This window comes from Elgaria multicarinata, chromosome 5 (genome assembly GCF_023053635.1).
Source record: "Elgaria multicarinata webbii isolate HBS135686 ecotype San Diego chromosome 5, rElgMul1.1.pri, whole genome shotgun sequence".
Lineage (NCBI taxonomy): Eukaryota > Metazoa > Chordata > Lepidosauria > Squamata > Anguidae > Elgaria > Elgaria multicarinata.
In genome coordinates this window covers 123,290,891-123,309,371 of record NC_086175.1, presented here as the reverse complement: position 1 = coordinate 123,309,371, position 18,481 = coordinate 123,290,891, and the positions used below count along the sequence as shown (strand labels likewise).

General features: G+C 42.9%; 1 protein-coding gene across 5 annotated transcripts in view; it reads left to right on the top strand.

The window, feature by feature from the left end:
• Nucleotides 1-18,481, top strand: part of FAT3 (FAT atypical cadherin 3) — a 545,951-nt gene that overhangs the window by 144,699 nt on the left and 382,771 nt on the right. For all 5 annotated transcript variants that reach the window (XM_063127164.1, XM_063127165.1, XM_063127168.1 and 2 more), the window contains exon 2: nucleotides 1,899-5,207. In XM_063127164.1, coding sequence (XP_062983234.1) covers nucleotides 1,916-5,207 — 3,292 coding nt within the window. In that variant the 5' untranslated portion in view covers nucleotides 1,899-1,915. The remainder of the gene's footprint in view (nucleotides 1-1,898; nucleotides 5,208-18,481) is intronic.

Below are 18,481 nucleotides of genomic sequence, written 5' to 3'. Positions count from 1 at the left end.
AAATCCCTAGTGTGAGCTGTTTCCCATGCAGACCAGCTGGATTTTCACCCTACTAGTGTAAACGCTCTTAGGAGCGAATTTTGGCCTTAGCTAGACCTAAGGTTTATCCCCGGATCGTCCCAGGGTCGGCCCTGCCTGCTCCTGGGATATCCTGTGTGTCATTTACATGAACAGGGATGACCCCGGGACAATCCTGGGATAAACCTTAGGTCTAGCTAAGACCTTTATCTTAGTGTGGAAGACAATGCACATGTGCCAGATAAGGCCCCAATCCCACAGGCAACCATTCCTGTGATGCTCCGGATTACACTGTTGAGTTAAAGTCACACATTTCCCCCAGAGAGTAGGGCTCAAGTGAACGGGTTCAGGTTACAAGAAAGGTTTTTATGACTAAACATGAGGAAGAACTTCTTTACTCTGTTTGCTGTCCAACAGTGGAACACACTGCATTGTAATGTGCTGGACTTCCATTGTTAGATGTTTTAAAGCATAGGTTGGATGGCTACCATTCTCGGATGCTAGAGCATTGGAATTCTGGCATCTGCAGGGAGTTGAACTAGAGGAACTTTTAAGGTACCGCCTGAATATAGGATTCTACAATTCCTGGAAAGTCTGTTTTATCTACTTGGCATCACATTTCGATGTGTCACCTTCCTGTTCCACCCAGTGGAGGAGTCTTGAAACCAGTGACTTTCTTGGCTCCCTGAACTGCCCGGGACCAATGCAAGATAGAGGAAAGGAGTAATGCATGGAAGCAAGTGATTTGCAAAAGCTGCATGTCTTGATAAAACACCCAGGGGAGTTGATCAGGTATTATTGATTAACATGCTGTGCAGTTGTGGAATATAGACTCCGGGGTCGGAGCTAAGGCACTTCGTTGGGAGCGTTGTAACATCATTGCAATAAATCGATTTCCACTAGTACTTAAAACCAGCAGCAGACTTATAGAATTACACTCTGTTGGAAAGGATGAGTCTGGCCTGAAATTTTGCCGTAAAAATTGTGCTTAGCTTGTAGTAATTTCCCATTGGATGTCACTTTTCTCAAAGATGCCCCCTTCCTCTCTCTTTTCTGAACTGTGGTCTTTTTTTTTTTTAAAAAAAAGTTTTAACGTCACGCTGAAATTACGGTCATTGCACTGCTCACGTCGAATGTGTGTGTTCATGTAGTTTAACAATGGATGTTCTTATATCTGAAGTCCATTAGCCTGTTATATATAACAAGATAACTGAGTGGCTGAGCTTCAGAGAAGCGTCAGGCATTGCCAGGAAACAAGATGTATTTCAGCAAATAACTTATCCCATGCTTTGTTCTTCATTGTCTTAGTCCACTATGCCTTTGTAAATTGAATAAAAGGGGCACACTATCTTGGTGCAATGTTGGCTCAACTTCAGAGGAGGGGAAAAACATAAAAAGCAACGTGAAACTTCTTAAAAGGGAGAAGTTATCGGGGGAAGAGTTTAAGACATGACACCCTTTCCAAATAAAATTCCTAGGAAAATCTCAGCCGTTATAATGGCCAGTGTAGTGGTGCAGTAGGTACTCCCATTACAGCCCATTTGCAGGTAGCCCATACCCGTAGCGTCCCACCCACAGGACTTGGACAAATGCTAGAGTGGGGATAAACAACTTGTTACCTATCTAGCTGAACAGAGCCCATGTTTGGCAGCCTATCAGGGAGTTAAACCTGGTTTTGTTGTCTGCCCGGGATTGCAAAGGCAAGGGTGCTTTTTGTAGAGCACCTGACATGCTGAAATGTACGGTTGATTGACTTGGAGAATGGGATAGCATGCTGGGATGTATATATAATGTAGAGACATGGTTAAAGGATTGTATTGCATGGATTATTGTGTTTCCCAGTAATCAATAGTCAGCTTTTTTCTCTCTTTTTTTTTTAGGATGAAAGAATGATGTGATGGAGATAAATATGGGCCATTGGTCAAGTCCTTTGGCCCCTGCAACTGGCCTCGTCTTCCTGTTTGTTCAGCTTTTGGCCAATATCTGCCATGCCCTTCAAGGGACACAGCCGCTTGGCTTCCACTTCACACATTCCATGTACAATGCCACAGTGTATGAGAACTCTGCGGCAAGGACCTATCTTAATAGTCAAAATAGAATGGGCATCACCATGGCAGACTTCTCTTGGGATATCAAATACCGGATAGTGTCTGGCGATGATGAAGGATTTTTCAAAGCAGAGGAAGTTGTAATAGCCGATTTCTGTTTCCTTAGGATAAGAACTAAAGGTGGGAATTCTGCCATATTGAATCGAGAAATCCAGGACAACTATTTATTGACAATAAAGGGTTCTGTCCGTGGGGAAGACTTGGAAGCGTGGACAAAAGTGAACGTACAGGTTTTAGACATGAACGATTTAAGGCCTTTATTTTCACCCACCACCTACTCTGTAACAATAGCAGAAAGCACTCCGTTAAGGACTAGTATTGCTCAGGTTACAGCAACGGATGCTGATATTGGCTCCAATGGTGAATTCTATTATTACTTTAAAAATAAAGTTGACCTCTTTTCTGTCCATCCAACTAGCGGTGTTATCTCCTTAAGTGGCCGACTAAACTATGATGAGAAAAACCGGTATGATCTTGAAGTTCTGGCTGTGGACCGTGGGATGAAACTCTATGGTAACAATGGAGTAAGCAGCACTGCCAAACTTTACATACATATTGAACGTATAAATGAACATGCCCCAACTATCAGTGTGGTAACCCATGTTCCATTCCCTTTGGACCAGGAGCCTACATATGCTATTATTAACGTTGATGATCTAGATGAAGGTGCCAATGGTGAGATCGAATCACTTTCTGTTGTTGCTGGAGATTCCTTGGAACAATTCCAGTTGGCTAAGGAGGGCCGGTGGATGAATGAGTACAAAATCAAAGAGAAAAAGCCAATTGATTGGGACAATTTTCCATATGGTTTCAATCTCACTCTCCAAGCAAAAGACAAGGGATCTCCTCAAAAGTTTTCTGCAGTGAAACTGGTACATATTGCCAGCCCCAAGAGAGAAAGTAACCCTGTAAAATTTGAAAAGGAAACATACGATGTAGCCATTAGTGAATTCTCTCCTCCTGGCGTAGTTGTTGCTCTAGTTAAGCTAATCCCAGAAACCCAAGGAGAAGAATATAAATTATCTCCTAGTGAGGATGCTGGATATTTTAAGATTAATCCCAAGACTGGTCTAATCACCACTGCGCATCCTTTAAAAATTGTTGACAAGGAGTTTTATGATTTAGAAGTGCTGAACAAAGAAGGGGATTTAAAAGCACAGGTTACTGTCAGGATAGAGGATGCCAATGATCACATTCCAGAATTTACACAGGCTTCATACAGCTCCTATGTCAATGAAAGTGTCCCTGTGGGGACTAGCATTTTGTCCGTTTCTGCCTTTGATAAGGACCGAGGAGAAAATGGCTATATTACATACAGCATCGCTAGCCTAAATTCACTCCCGTTTTCCATCAACCAATTTACTGGGGTTGTTAGCACATCTGAAGAACTGGATTTTGAGTCCTCCCCAGAGAGCTACAGGTTTATTGTCAGGGCTTCAGACTGGGGTTCGCCTTACCGCCACGAGAGTGAGGTTAATGTCACAATATACATAGGCAACGTAAACGATAACAAGCCGTTGTTTGAAAAGGTGGCTTGTCAGGGAGTGATTTCATCTGACTTCCCTGTCGGCGGGCACATCACAGCCGTATCCGCTATAGATATAGATGAGTTGGAGCTCGTGAAGTACAAAATAATTTCAGGTAACGAACTGGGGTTTTTCTACCTGAATCCAGATTCCGGAGTTCTGCAACTTAAAAAGTCCCTGTCTAGCGCTGGAATCAAGAACAATAATTTTGGACTTCAGATAACGGCAACCGACGGGGAGAATTTTGCTGACTCCATGTTCATCAACATTTCAGTGGTTCATGGAAAAGTGTCTTCCAAGACTTTTAGCTGCAGAGAGACTAGGGTTGCTCAGAGATTGGCAGAGAAGTTGCTAAAAAAGGCAAAAGCCAATGTAAAACTGAATTCGGAAGATGGCTTCCTGGATTTCTATTCTGTGAACAGGCAGCCCCCACATTTTGATAAATCTTTTCCTACTGATGTATCAGTCAGAGAGGACCTTCCTGTTGGTGCTACCATATTTCGGATCAAAGCCTATGATGCTGATTCTGGCTTTAATGGGAAGGTGCTCTATACCATATCAGATGGCAATGTAGACAGCTGCTTTAATCTTGAAATGGAGACAGGGCTGCTTAAGGTTCTCATGCCCATGGACCGTGAGAAAACAGAGCTATATCTCCTAAACATTACCATTTATGACTTAGGCAGCCCCCAGAAAGCCACATGGAGATTACTCACCATAACTGTAGAAGATGCAAATGATAACAGGCCCATATTTTTGCAGGAAAGTTACTCGGTTAATATCTTAGAAAGTACAAGTCTTGGTGTGGAGATTATCCAGGTAGAGGCCAGGGACAAAGATCTAGGGCCCAATGGGGAAGTTACTTACTCCATATTGACAGACACACAGCAGTTTGCTATCAATAGCTCCACAGGAATAATATACATAGGTGACCATTTAGACAGAGAATCAAAGGCAAATTATACGTTAAAGATAGAGGCGAGAGACAGAGCAGAGAGTGGGCACCAGCAGTTTTCTGTTGTTCCTCTGAAGGTTTTTTTGGATGATGTCAATGATTGCTCTCCAGCTTTCATACCACCTAGCTATAGTGTCAAGGTCTTGGAAGATCTACCCGTTGGTACCGTCATTGCTTGGCTTGAAACTCAAGACCCAGATCTAGGTCTTGGAGGACAAGTGCGTTATTCTTTAGTGAATGATTACAACGGGAGATTTGAAATCGACAAAGCCAGTGGTGCCATCCGCCTGAGCAAAGAACTTGACTACGAGAAGCAGCAGTTCTACAACCTAACGGTACGAGCGAAGGATAAAGGACGTCCCGTTTCACTATCCTCGGTTTCCTTTGTGGAAGTCGAAGTTGTGGATGTGAATGAAAATCTCTACACCCCTTATTTTTCTGACTTTGCGGTCATTGGATCAGTAAAGGAAAACTCACGCATTGGAACAAGTGTTTTGCAAGTGAACGCTAGGGATGACGATACCGGCAGGGATGGCGAGATCCAGTACTCCGTCCGGGATGGCAGTGGACTGGGGCGGTTTAACATTGATGAAGAGACTGGTAAGTTGTTCTTTATTTCCTTTGCAAAGCATTGTCACAAGACAAAATAAAAGTCTCGCAAACATCTCAAACATAGCCTAAATATATAGAAGTGTGCTCAGTCTGAGCCAATGACCTGGTTCAGACAACACGCTAAACCATGTGCTTAACCATCAAATGGTGCATTCTCTTAACCATTTTGTGGTTAAGCAGCATGGTTTAGCGTGTTGTCTGAACCAGGCCAATGCACATGTCTATCCATCTTGCAGTGGGTGGATATGTGCACTCTCATCCATCCTGGGTCATTCAAATGGGAGCTAGCTCAATCATAAATGCCTTTTGCTGAGCACGTATGCATCTGTACCTGGTCTGTGTGCATAGTTCCTGGCACACAGGGATAATCCATGCACAGAAAGCACTTCTGTGTGCACATTTTCCTTGCTGGAACAGAGTTTTAAAATTTAGGTCTTGGGTAATACAGTTTAGGCATTGAATGTATTTGTTTCAGTTTGTCTTTTATGACCCTCAGTATAGATGAAATGTCTCCGTTTGTATACATTTACTCGTAGCAGTGAGAAAGAGTGAGTTGTTCAGCGTTTCCTGTCCCACTGGAGGCACGAAACTGCATCTTTTACTTCGTTGTTGCTCTGCTCTCAATGGAAAGCAAATATTGGCCTATCTGTGACTCCATTACTGCCTGTGTATTATGTGGTGGTAACCGTAAATTATGCAGGTCACCGTGAGAGATAGTCAGCGCGCTCCTGACCCCATCAAAAACATGAAGTCCAATAAAGCAAAATTAGGAGCGCAAAAACAGGCGATGGATGGATGGAGCAAATACTGCCTTTGTTTGAGGGTATTTGTTCTTAATGTTTTCTTTGATGGACTTTTTAGAAACCAAATCATAGAATCAGAAGCAACATTAATTATTGTAAAAATAAGCTTAGCATAGAAACAAGCTAGATATTTAAATTTCATCCTTTTATTCAGATCCCCCCACTTTTTTTATATACAAAAGGCATTAAATGTACTCATTTTCTAGAGATGATTAAGGGTCTGATGGCTTTCAGAGATTTAAATTGCCCCCTCACTGCCATGATGGAACATTATCAAAATCAGGGAAGGGCGGGGTGGAGGAATAAAGCCGTATGATAAAATTGCAGCTCAACAAGCTGGTTGTTTAAGTATCTAATAGCTGCTGGCATTAATGGGGCAGCTGTGACATTAGATTAAGTGAGGAAATTAGAAAGCATTACTTTGCATTTTTAAGAAATTTCATTAAGAGCTGCCTTTGCATTAAGCTTTGCCCTGAGATGAGGAGGGAATGGAGGGCATGAACTCACTACCTCTCCTTCTTAAGTGAAAGAATGCTTTTAAAAAGGTGGAGATCTGGAACTCCAGGATGGGGAATAGGGTGACCATATGGAAAGGAGGACAGGGCTCCTGTATCTTTAACAGTTGTATAGAAAAGGGAATTTCAGCAGGTGTCATTTGTATATATGGAGAACCTGGTGAAATTCCCTCTTCATCACAACAGTTAAAGCTGCAGGTGCCCTGCCCTCTTGACCAGATACAAAAGAAGGGAGGGCTCCTGCAGCTTTAACCATTGTGCTGAAGAGGGAATTTCTGGCTGGGCAGTTCTGGGCTCCAAAGTGTCAGGATCAGGCTGAGTCTCCCTGGTGTGTATCCCAAATTCAACTCGGAGGCTGAAGAAGAAGACCAGCCAAGACAAGAAATGGGGAGGAAATTCTTCAAGACTCTCTAGGAGTCAAGGAGGAAGCTTCCCTGGAGCTTATTGAACAGGAGGACCAGGCTCAGAGATCATTCTCCCCGCCTCTGGGAACTCAGTCTTTGTCGGAGGGGGAGGGAGCATTTGAATTGACAGATCCCAAAGTTCTCCACAGGGTCAAGTGAGTGGAGTTGAGAGGAGGTGGGGCATGGTCTGCTAGGCTAACTACTTACCAGAGGTTACAACTTGAAGACCCTCCCTGAAGGAGTGGTTCGGTAAAAGTCTGTCGGGCATGGCAGGGAACTGTCCATTTAGTTGATAGGCAACTGCCTTGCTTTGTTTGACCAATTAAGCTTAGAGGATAGCTCCTAGCATTTACACACCTTTCAGGTGTGAAGAGATGTCTATTTACTGAATTAAGCTTTGTGGATTGCATGGCAGACCTCTTTACTGTCTCATATCTCAGCGGGAGGGAGTGGAATCATGACAGGCATAATCCTTGAACAAGGTATATCAATGCACGTAAAAGGCATGGGGCCACTGGCCCCACCTCTAATGTTCCCACTCCCAGTTCTTTGGTGTGCAACTTCCCTGCGTCAAGCAGAGAGGTTTGTTGGGGGCTTCTAATTGCATTCGCTTGAGTTGATGGATTTCGAAAAAGCTTTTGATAAAGTCCCCAACCAAACACTCCTGAATACACTTAGTAGACATGGAATAAGAGGAGAGGTCCTTTTATGGATCAGTAACTGGATAAAGAACAGAAAACAGAGAGTAGGAATAAATGGTCAATTCTCCAGACGGAGGGAAGTAAATAGTGGGGTCCCACAGGGATAGGTATTGGGACCAATTCTTTCAACATTTTCATAAATGATCTGGAATTAGGAGTGATCAGTGAAGTGGCCAAGTTTGCTGACGACACCAAATTATTTAAGGTTGTTAAAACACAAAGGGATTGTTTAGAGCTCCAAAGGGATGTCTCCAAGCTGGGAGAGTGGGCATCCAAATGGCAGATGCTGTTCAATGTAAGCAAGTGTAAGGTGATGCATGTTGGGGCAAAAAGTATAACCTAATGGGATCTGAGCTGGTGGTGACTGAACAAGAAAGAGATCTTGGGATTGTGGTGGACAGTTTGATGAAAATGTCCACCCAGTGTGCAGCTGCTGTAAAGAAGGCAAACTCCATGTTAGGCATTATAAGAAAAGGAATTGAGAATAAAATGGCCAGTATCGTACTGCCCTTATACAAATCTATGGTGCGACCACATTTAGAATACTGTGTACAGTTCTGGTCACCACACCTAAAAAAGGATATTATAGAGCTGGAAAAAGTGCAGAAAAGGGCAACTGAAATGATTAAGGGGCTGGAGCATCTCCCCTACGAGGGAAGGTTACATCAACTGGGATAGTTTCGCTTGGAAAAAAGGAGGCTAAGGGGAGACATGATAGAAGTGTACGAAATTATGCATGGCATGGAGAATGTGGACAGGGAGACATTTTTCTCCCTCTTTCAAAATACTAGAACCCGGGGACATCCCATGAAACTGATTGGTGGGAGATCCAGGACAAATAAAAGGAAGTACTTCTTCACACAGTGGATAGTTATATTATGGCACTCACTACCCACAAGAAAAGGGGGTTGGATAAATTCCTGGAGGCAAAGGCTATCAATGGCTACTAGCCCTGATGGTTGTGTGCTATCTCCAGCATTCGAGGCAATAAGCCTATGTGCACCAGTTGCTGGGGAACGTGGGTGGGAGGGTGCTGTTGCACCATGTCCTGCTTGTTCATCCCTGGCCGACGGCTGGTTGGCCACTGTATGAACAGAGTGCTGGAGTGGATGGACCCTTGGTCTGATCCAGCATCAGGGCACTTCTGATGTTCTTACGATGGGCTGCCAGCCTTTCCCCACTTGGTGCCCTCTAGATGTTTTCTGCTACATCTCCCGTAAACTCCAACTTGCCAAGGCCAACAGTCAGGGATTTTAGGAACTATTGTCAATGCCTCTAGAGGGCATCAGGTGGTGGAAGGCTGGCCAATATTAAGCATATAAGGTTTCTCTGTGGCTCCATTGTGTATACAGCTCTGTCAGCTAATGGTATATGTTAAATATCTCCAATATAAACACCACATTTTCTTGTGCTATCAAAAATGTCCTGCGTAGTCGGTGCTGAAGAAACTTTTAAAGAAGCAGGGAGCTAACATACCAGCTCTCAAATAATTTCATCATAGCAGGGCCCCCCATTTAGTTGGATGCCTACTGTGTATGTAACACAATGGTTAATCCGGCCCAAAGAACAGTATTTAAATAGAGTTGTGGTTCATGGGGTTGCCGTGGTTGAAGTAGATAATGCATTTTGTTCTCCAGAGGCCTATAATTTTTCTATTTTGTATTAAAGCACAAGATGAAAAGTCTGTGTTTTGGATAATTCAAGCTGTTTAATCAGACATCAGGATTCCAAGCTGATTATGAAAGCCAGACAGTGCAGTATACACTCTGGGGTCTAGTTTATATATTAAAAAAAGGCGGTGGAAACATTTAAAACTCTCTTTGAGCTGCAGCCTTGACACTTGAATTGTCTAAAAGCAGCACAGTTAGCAAACACGTGGTCCAAAAAATTAGCTTTGGAAGACAAAGCCTTTTAAAGAGTTCTCTGTTTGAAAACGAATGATGGTTGGGAAGGAGACTACTTTTATTTAAGCAATATTTTCTAAAATTTATTCTGGGTGGGGGGAAGGTGCATTCATCTACAATGTGTAGGGTATGTAGATCTGGAAAAGGATTCAAGGCAGCCAAGGACACCTTAGCAATGTTTGGGCCTTTTTAATTTACAGAAAATCAACTACCAGTGACGGTGGAGTGATGGTGGAGTCCAACTGACTGCCCTGCGCTTGCCCTTCTGGATCCCACTCACCATGCTGTGGGGCTCTTGTGGAACCACTCGCAGGGCACCCCATGGCTTGGTGAACACCTGGCAGCTGTATGACCTCTTAGCAAGCTGCCATTTTGCAGAACAATGTCAACTTGGGGGATTCCGGGAAGGTCATGTTACGTAAATGGCAGCCGTAAAAGGGCATTCCCAGCCGCCGTTTACACCCCATTACCTTCCCAGAAAAGCCAGATCTGCCACTGTTGCACAAAATGGTGGCTGGCTAAGAGGATGGACCACCCCATGGCCTTGTTTGGCGCTTGGCAGGGTGTCCAGAAGCTTGTGCGCTGCCACAAACAAAGGTGTGCAGTGGCGGTGTTGGCTCAGCAAGCCAACACTGCCGGGTGAGCCCACCTATCCCTAAGTTAGGGGTTCCAATTTTTATTGGGATGTCCCATGTGGGAAGGAGAGGTTTAACACTTTCCTCTCCAGTTACAATTATACTGGTGCAACCTCACCCCCTGTGTAGTTACGGGGCTTAGAAAAAGACTTCATTGACACCAAGTGCTTCTTCATATTGTGCATGGTTAACTATGGAATCCACTTCCACCGTGTAGCATGAATTGGCAGAAAATCTCTTTTGGAACCACTGTATGCTGCAAAGGATTCTGGACACTGACCAGAACTGTTGGACTTCACTTGAATGAACTGCGAGTGAGTTCTCTAAAGCATATTCAGTGCTCCTCAGTAGTTGCATGTTTCAGGGGTAGCTTGTCTGCCGTTTTTGACATTCTCATTGAACAATCCATGATGAGCTTCCAAGGAATTTTAAGCCAGACCTACACCAAGCAGGATACAGCACTATGAGGCTGGATCTACACTATTGCTTTATAGCGGTATTGAAATGCACTGTCTCCTGTTGGGGCCCATAGACACAGGCCATATATTGCTTTCATACCACTATGTCCTGCTGGGTGTAGATCTGGCCTTAGTGTCCCCTGAAACGCAGTTGCTTGGGTTTGTGTCTTGTGAAGATTCGCCATTCATGAATAGGGAATAGTTTAATCTACTCACCTTGATGGGGGAAAATGATGGCAGAGCTTCTGTTGAAATAGTGGCAGCTTAAGTGCTATCGAAGACAAATTAGCTGTAAAAGTAATAGACTTGAATTAACTGTTAAGGAGAGAGAAGCCTATGCATTTTATGCATCACTCTGTTGACACTACTTAGGAAATGACCTTGGCTGTTTGATTGTTTATTGGCTTTCTGGAAACTTGTGGAGGAAAGCAAAAGTGTGAAGGGAAAATAAATAAATAAAGGCCATATTTTTCTTCCTTCTATCATTATGGCAAGAGCAGTCCAATAACCAGCCTAATGATTACTGTTGAACACATCATCTCACAATCAGGTCTTGTGTAATGAGGTGCAAATCTAATAAAGCCACACAATCTTCATTGGTGATGTGATTTGTTTTGCCCTGAATTCTTTCAAAGCCACCATGGGGCTCCTTCATCTGTTATGCAATTCATGTAGGGATGGTATAGGAACGGAGCCATGTCAGTTACATCTGTGTTTTGTTCATAAGTCTGTTCAGTCCTGTTTCCGAGTCAGTCTGTAAATCTTTAAAAACGGCACACACAAAAATGTACATTTTTTTTAAAAAAAAACACGCCTTCACAAACACAGCATTTTTGACAACATTTTATCCCAAAATATGCATTTTATACCAAAATATGCATTTCTGTATGCTTTTAAATGTTTTTGATAAGTGCAAAAACCAAAGGATATTATTATTATTATTATTTATTTATTTATTTATTTATTTATTTATATAGCACCATCAATGTACATGGTGCTGTACAGAGTAAAACAGTAAATAGCAAGACCCTGCCGCATAGGCTTACAATCTAATAAAATGTAAAATATTACATTCTAATAATAACTGCATTCTGATCCATGTATTAGAATGGGAAATGTGGATCAGGAGTTAATACTTTCAAACCTTCTCCACTCCTTGCTGACTGGGAGAAAACTTCATGGTAAGTCCAACTTTCTGTTTACTTACAAATGAAGACCAAACACAATCCTTGAATATCCCCTACGTCTGCCTACCAATTAGCAGGAAACTCTGTGTTGCTGTATCCTTTGTATGAGGTTCCTAGAGACAAATTCCTGTCATTTATTACCCAGTTATATTCAGATTGGACATGGAGGATATAGAAATAGAACTTCTAGCCAATAACTATTGATTTATTTATTACATTCTTGGCTGCCAAGTTGCCCTGGCAGTCAAGAAGCTGACGTCTCACCACATCAAGAACTATAACATATTATAATCTTAATCTTTTTAGTTTTAAATGGTCAACCCACTTGGTGGTTGGCTAATATCATCTGCTTTTAACTGGGTTGTGGAATTTTATAATGGATTTTTATTTAAATCAAAGTTTTTAACTGGATTGTGGAGTTTTATAATGGTTTTTATTTAAATTAAAGTTTTATTTAACTGGTTTGCACAATTTTATATTGGGTTTATATTCAAATCCAGTTTGCATTGGGAAAGGTCTCTTCCCTTTAATGTTCTTGTATATTGTAAATGCCTTTGCCTATATACAATAAAGTTACTATGAATTAGAGGTGGTCCTAGTCCACTCTGTGTTTGAAAGAGATTCAAAGGCCATAAATGTACGAAACACAGTGTGTTGGATCTATGATCAACTGGGCTGGCAGAAACATGGTGCCCTACCTTCTCGGCTCCATGGCAGCCCCTGCAGCCTGCTGGAAATGCTACACAGAGAATCAGGGGAACCTGCTGGATGGGATGAACTGTGCTGCGAAGGGTGGTGGTGGGGGATAGGGGTTCCCCCAAATCGAGTGGAAGCTGTGAGTGGACATCTTCCATCAATGGAAGGCGAGCTTGGGTTTTGCTAATTTGCACATCCTTGTGATTCACATATTAATAATCACTTATTTGTTCCAGTGTGGTTTTGTGGCTAAAGTGTTGGAGTGGGAGTCGGGAGATCCTGGTTCTAGTCCCCACTCGGCCATGGAAGCCCACTGGGTGACTTTGGGCCAGTCACAGACTCTCAGCCCAACCTTCCTCACAGCTATACAACTTTTAAAGATACAGGAGCCCTGTCCTCCTTTCCATATGGTTACACCAAGGCCTAATCTACACCAAGCAGGATATAGCACTATAAATTGGTACAAAAGGGGTATATGGTCTGTGTCAGTGGGCCCCAACAGTTGTCAGTGCACTTCAGTAGTGCAATAAAGCAGTAGTTTGGCTCTTGCCTTTTATATACCACTTTCATAGTGCAATATCCTGCTTTCATAGTGCAATATCCTGCTTTCATAGTGCAATATCTACATTAGGCCCAAGTCATCCAAACGTTTATCCCTAAGTGGAGTTTCATTCACATACCCTTGTTTGAACCAGGTCAGAAATTCTAAGGACAGCTGTTTTAGAGGTCTGGAATTTATTACTTTGAAAATGCCAAATCCTCAAGTCCAGATTTTATTGTTAGAATAAACTGTGTAAAAGTACTACATATGGTTCCACACAGAGAAAGGAGTGAAGGTCTTGCTATTGAAAGTTATATCACCTACTAAAGGGCCATGGGAAGTGGATAGGTCCTTGATATATTAACACCTGGTCTGGAAAATATCTGTAGATGGCAAACCACTTGGTGCAAAATTTATCTCCTTCACTTGTACAGAAGACTTGAGTCAGCACTGTTAGGATTGTAGGTGTTGATCTAAGTGTGCCTGATTCTAAAGCTTTAAAACTGTTATCTTGCTCTCCAGCTTTAAAGAGTTATTTCTTCTTCTTAAGTGATAAACGGCTGGAAATTCCATTAAGCGGAGATGGGATTTTAAATGATTACAAATTGGAAGGATTGATTCTTTTGGGTCCACACAGCAATTTGATAACACAATTCTAAATGTCCTAATATTAAGTTCAGGAGTGATTAAAATAGCCTTATAAATGGCTATGCTCAAATCCCAGTAGATGCCTGCCAATTTTGGGGTTCGAAAGGGGAGAAGTGAAAATACTTTAGTTGTGGCTCAGAATTAACTTGTGCCAGGAACCTGAAACACCAAGAAACCTATAAAAAGATTCCTCTTCCTGTTACTGTTACATCTCAAGGAGATGAATGGAATAAATGCATTGCTTGAGACAAGTTGCATCTCATTTCAGTCTTTCCAAATACTTTTGCAGGTGCTGAGCGTATTCGAGTTGAAGGATACTTTCATTTATCATTACCTTTTGAAAGAGTTTGATAAATATGTATGTTTTGTCGCTGCCGGGTTAGTGTTTCATCGAAAGGAAAATGAAATAAAAATGAAGAGGAGTGGGGATTTCCCTCCCACCATCCCTACAGTTGATATTTTTAGCTTTCATTTTTATGAAGGGATGTCTTATGTATAGAACAGATCTTCTAAAGAGTTGCCTTCACAATTCGTTTGAGATTATATTAAGCCATCATGGCTGCTTAAACTCTCAACCCCATTCTGGGCAGAGAAAATTTTCGGCTGAGGGCATTTCAGAGAAATCTTCCAGAAGGTGTTTATGAATCCCCCAATAGTTTCTCAGGAAGTGGGGATTAAGAACATAAGAAAAGCCATGCTGGGATGACCCCGTGTTCTAGTATTATGAGAGAGGGAGTAAAATGTCTCTCTGTTCACTTTCTCTACACCATGCATCATTTTGTACATCTCTATCATGTCTCCCTTTCTTTAACTTTTTTCTAAGCTAAACAATCCCAGATGTTGTAATGTTTCCTCAGCTACCATGAACAGTGGTAGTAGCACAGTGTGGAGTAGTGGTTAAAGTGTTGGCCTGGGAGTCGGGAGATCCGGGTTCTAGTCCCCACTGGGTGACTTTGGGCCTGTCACAGACTCTCAGCCCAACCTACGTCACAGGGTGGTTGTTGTGAGGATAAAATGGAGCGGAGGAGGAAGATTATGTATGCCGCCTTGGATTCCTTGGAGGAAAAAAGGCGGGATATAAATGCAATAAATAAATAAATAAATAAATAAATAAATCCTTTCCATTTTCTTTCCCCTTTTCTGAAGTTTTTGTTTTGTTTTGCTGCTGTTGCAGCTGTTGCAGCAAAACATCAACAGCAACTGTGTTGGCAACCTGGCCACCATTTTTGCATCTTCTTTAGTGCTATAGAATCAAGGATATTTCCAGGGCATGGCAGGGGAGGGGAGGGGGAGGGTGGCCTCCACCGGGCAAAGTGAACGATATTTGGAGCATAATTCTGCAAAGTGTTCTTCGTTTGAGTGTGGGGTATGAGGACAGGAAACATCTCAAAAGTGTTCGTGGGCGGGGGGGGGGGGAGTCTTCTGAGAAATTTCATCTCAGCTCTGGTTTTTAATGTAATGCCCTGCCATGCTATAATTGATTTTTGGACCACAGAAGTACATTCTGAGGAGTGGATAATTTCCTACCTATTCACTTCGGGCTACTTTTGGTCTCACATCACTGGAAAATGCTTGATCTTGGAAACATAGTTTTCATTTGGAATGGAGGGGCTACATTATGCTTTTAATGCAGGAAATTAGTTCAGCCCCCCGACTTTGAGTTCAATAGAAAATGGGACAGAGTTGAGATAATTATGCCGCAATGATAAATAACATGAAGCCAGCTGACATTTTGCTTGTTAATGGACTCCTTTCTTAACCTACTTGGAAGGTGACGACCACTTGACTAAACATTATTTTCTCTTATTTGAATATTTTGATTAAAAATATGCCGACGCACCTCTCTATAATCTTGCCGTTAGAATTTGTGAGTCATTTATTACCAACTGCCGCATAGACTTATTTATTTATTTATTTATTTATTTATTACACTTATATACCGCTCCCATAGCCAGGGCTCTCTGGGCGGTTTACAGAAATTCTAAAATTGAGATAAAAACAAGTATACAAAATTTTAAACTCTAAAACACAGAACATACACACAAAAGCATTAAATACCGTTAAAAACTGAACATGTGGGTGATTAAGATGTGCCGCCATATGCCTGGGCAAAGAGGAAAGTCTTAACCTGGCGCCGGAAAGACTTGAACTAGTTAATGCAGTTCTTCTGCCAGTGATAGCAGTTTTCACTGAGATATTACCAAAGGAGGTCCAAAGTGAACGTGTTAGGCATAAAACAATCCATTCCTCAGAAGGTACTTGTGCCAAAGAATGCTTACAGCATGGTATAGCATTGCCATATCCCGTGGTTATGATGGTATTGTTTTGGTTAACAATTGCCAGTTCTGTTTCGTTACACTACTGCAGCCTTCCTCAACCTTGCACGCTCCAGATGTGTTGGACTGCAAATCCCATCCCCAGTTGCAGTCGAACACATCTGGAGGGCATCAGGATGGGGTAAGTTGAATGACTGTGTTGACATTTTCACAGAGGAATCCCGTAGGGGTGTGGGAGGAAGAAACTGCAGTGGAGGAACTACAGCTTCAAAGGCCCAACCCAGACACCTAGGAGACCTCGGAGGAAGAGATGTGGGATCTTATGGAGAAATCCAGTATGACTGGGACCAGGAAAATGGTGTCCACTTCCTCCACACCATGAATAATTCTGTACACCTCTACCATGTTTCCCCATACGCACCTTTTTTAAAGCTAAACAGTGCCAGAGGGGAGTTGCTTTAGCCCCTTTGATAATTTTAGTTGCAGTTTTTCCAACTCTACGTATTAGCGGTTTTGGAATTTGGGCTGCTGCTGATGGGGAAACAGACATATCCAGAAAACCTGGGTGGGGAGGGGAATAGAATGGAGTATTCTGGAAAAGGGCTGGCTGCAACACAAAAATAAAAATGAAACTACTAATTATTATTATTATTATTATTATTATTATTATTATTATTTATTGCATTTTTATACCGCCCAATAGCCGAAGCTCCCCGGGCGATTCACAAAAACTAAAACCATTCAAAGTATAAAACAAACAGTATAAAATATGATATAAAATACACATTAAAAACTGATTAAAAACATACAATACATGATTAAAACATCCTTAAAACATCCTAAAAACATTCTAACTTAACTTAATACTGTAAAGTTTTGATGCAGATCCTACTTCTTAGTAATCATTAGCTATGATGATTAAATGGAAATGACATATTTAGAGACAGTGAATATCAGAATAAGAATTGCTCAGGGCGAAAATAAGGGGGAGGGCTATTATTTGAAGGTAATATCTGGTGGACACTTGATCTGATCCTTATATTCATAATAATTTCCTTTTAATGTGCATCCATTCATCTCCCATTCATTTTAATTTGCCTTGCATGTTGCACCACCCTCTCTGTGAAATTCCTCCCTGTGAGACGTCATCTTGTGCTTTGCATTGTTGGGGATTGTTTAGGTAAAGCTTTTGTACTGTTCCTCCTGTTTAGGTAAGGCTTTTGTGCTGTCAGATTATTGCCCGTTCTGTCAATTTTATTTTGGGGTTGGTTTTAAATATCGTTACACGTCCATCATTTCTGTATTGCGTTTTTCTTGCGGGTTCATTTGTAAATCACAAGAACCTAGGTGTTAACTAGGGGCCTTACTAGACCTGCCGGCTTACGCCGGCAGGGAGGCGGGGCTGAGGCGCGCTAACGTTAGCGCGCCTCCCCAGGGCTTCCAGACGGCGGAGTCGCAGGGAGGACGCAAGCCCTGCGTCGTCCGCCATTTTTTGTTTTTGTTTAAAGGGGCTGCGCGTGGCCCGAAGACGGCGGACAAAGTAAGGGTTTTTTTTACTTTTTTTTTTAAATGGGGGGGGGGCGAAGGATGGCAGGGTGGGTGGCACAGGGGAGGGCGGGTGAGATCGCGCCGCCCGAGCAAGCAGCCGAGCGGCGCTTGCCCGGCGGGCAATGCCTGGCATTTGCCAGGCATTGCCTGGGCAAGCGCCGCTTGGCTGCTTGCTCAGGCGGCGCGCGGCGCGATCTCACCCCCCCTCCCCCCTTGCCACCCACCCTGCCATCCTTCGCCCTCCCCTCTCTTCCCCCCCCCCGCTGATGGGCACAGCGCTCCTATGAGTGCTGTGCCAGGCAGGTCTGCGGCTTTTCGCGGCTCCTCGTAAGCGAGGAGCCGCGAAAAGCCGCGGAAGTCGCTAGACGTTCCCCAGAGGCGCGCCATAAGCGCATTCGCTTATGGCGCGTTGAAGGAGGCCTCAGCGCGGCCTGCCTCCGGATTCCTCTGTGCATCATCTGGACGCACAGCAGGGAAACTGGGTCAGAAGGCGCGCTAAGGCCTCGTCTAGTAAGGCCCTAGGAGTCAGGGTAGAAATTTCACACTAAAATAATTTGAAAGGAAACATGGAGGGGAATGGATTCTGTAGCAAAGGCAGGACCTGGTCCACATAGCCCTTTTGTACTTCCCTAGAGGAGCCTGGAATTCACTGCCAATTTTTAATTGTGACCCTGGAACTGACCCAGCAATGTGCTTATCTCACTGCCGTGTTAAGAAGCTAAATTCCTTTTCTTGTTAACACCCTTCTAAATAAGTGGAATTAGTATAATAAACTAATCATGACACATTGATCATTGGTCTATCTACCCTGGAGCTATTTTTTCCGATGTGATAGAAACCAGAGAAGTAGGAAATGTGCTGGTTTATTTGCACTTGATGCTCCCCTCACTTGTTGTCCAGTCTTGTATTTCTTCTCCAATGAGAGGGGGTACAAATTACCGCAGTG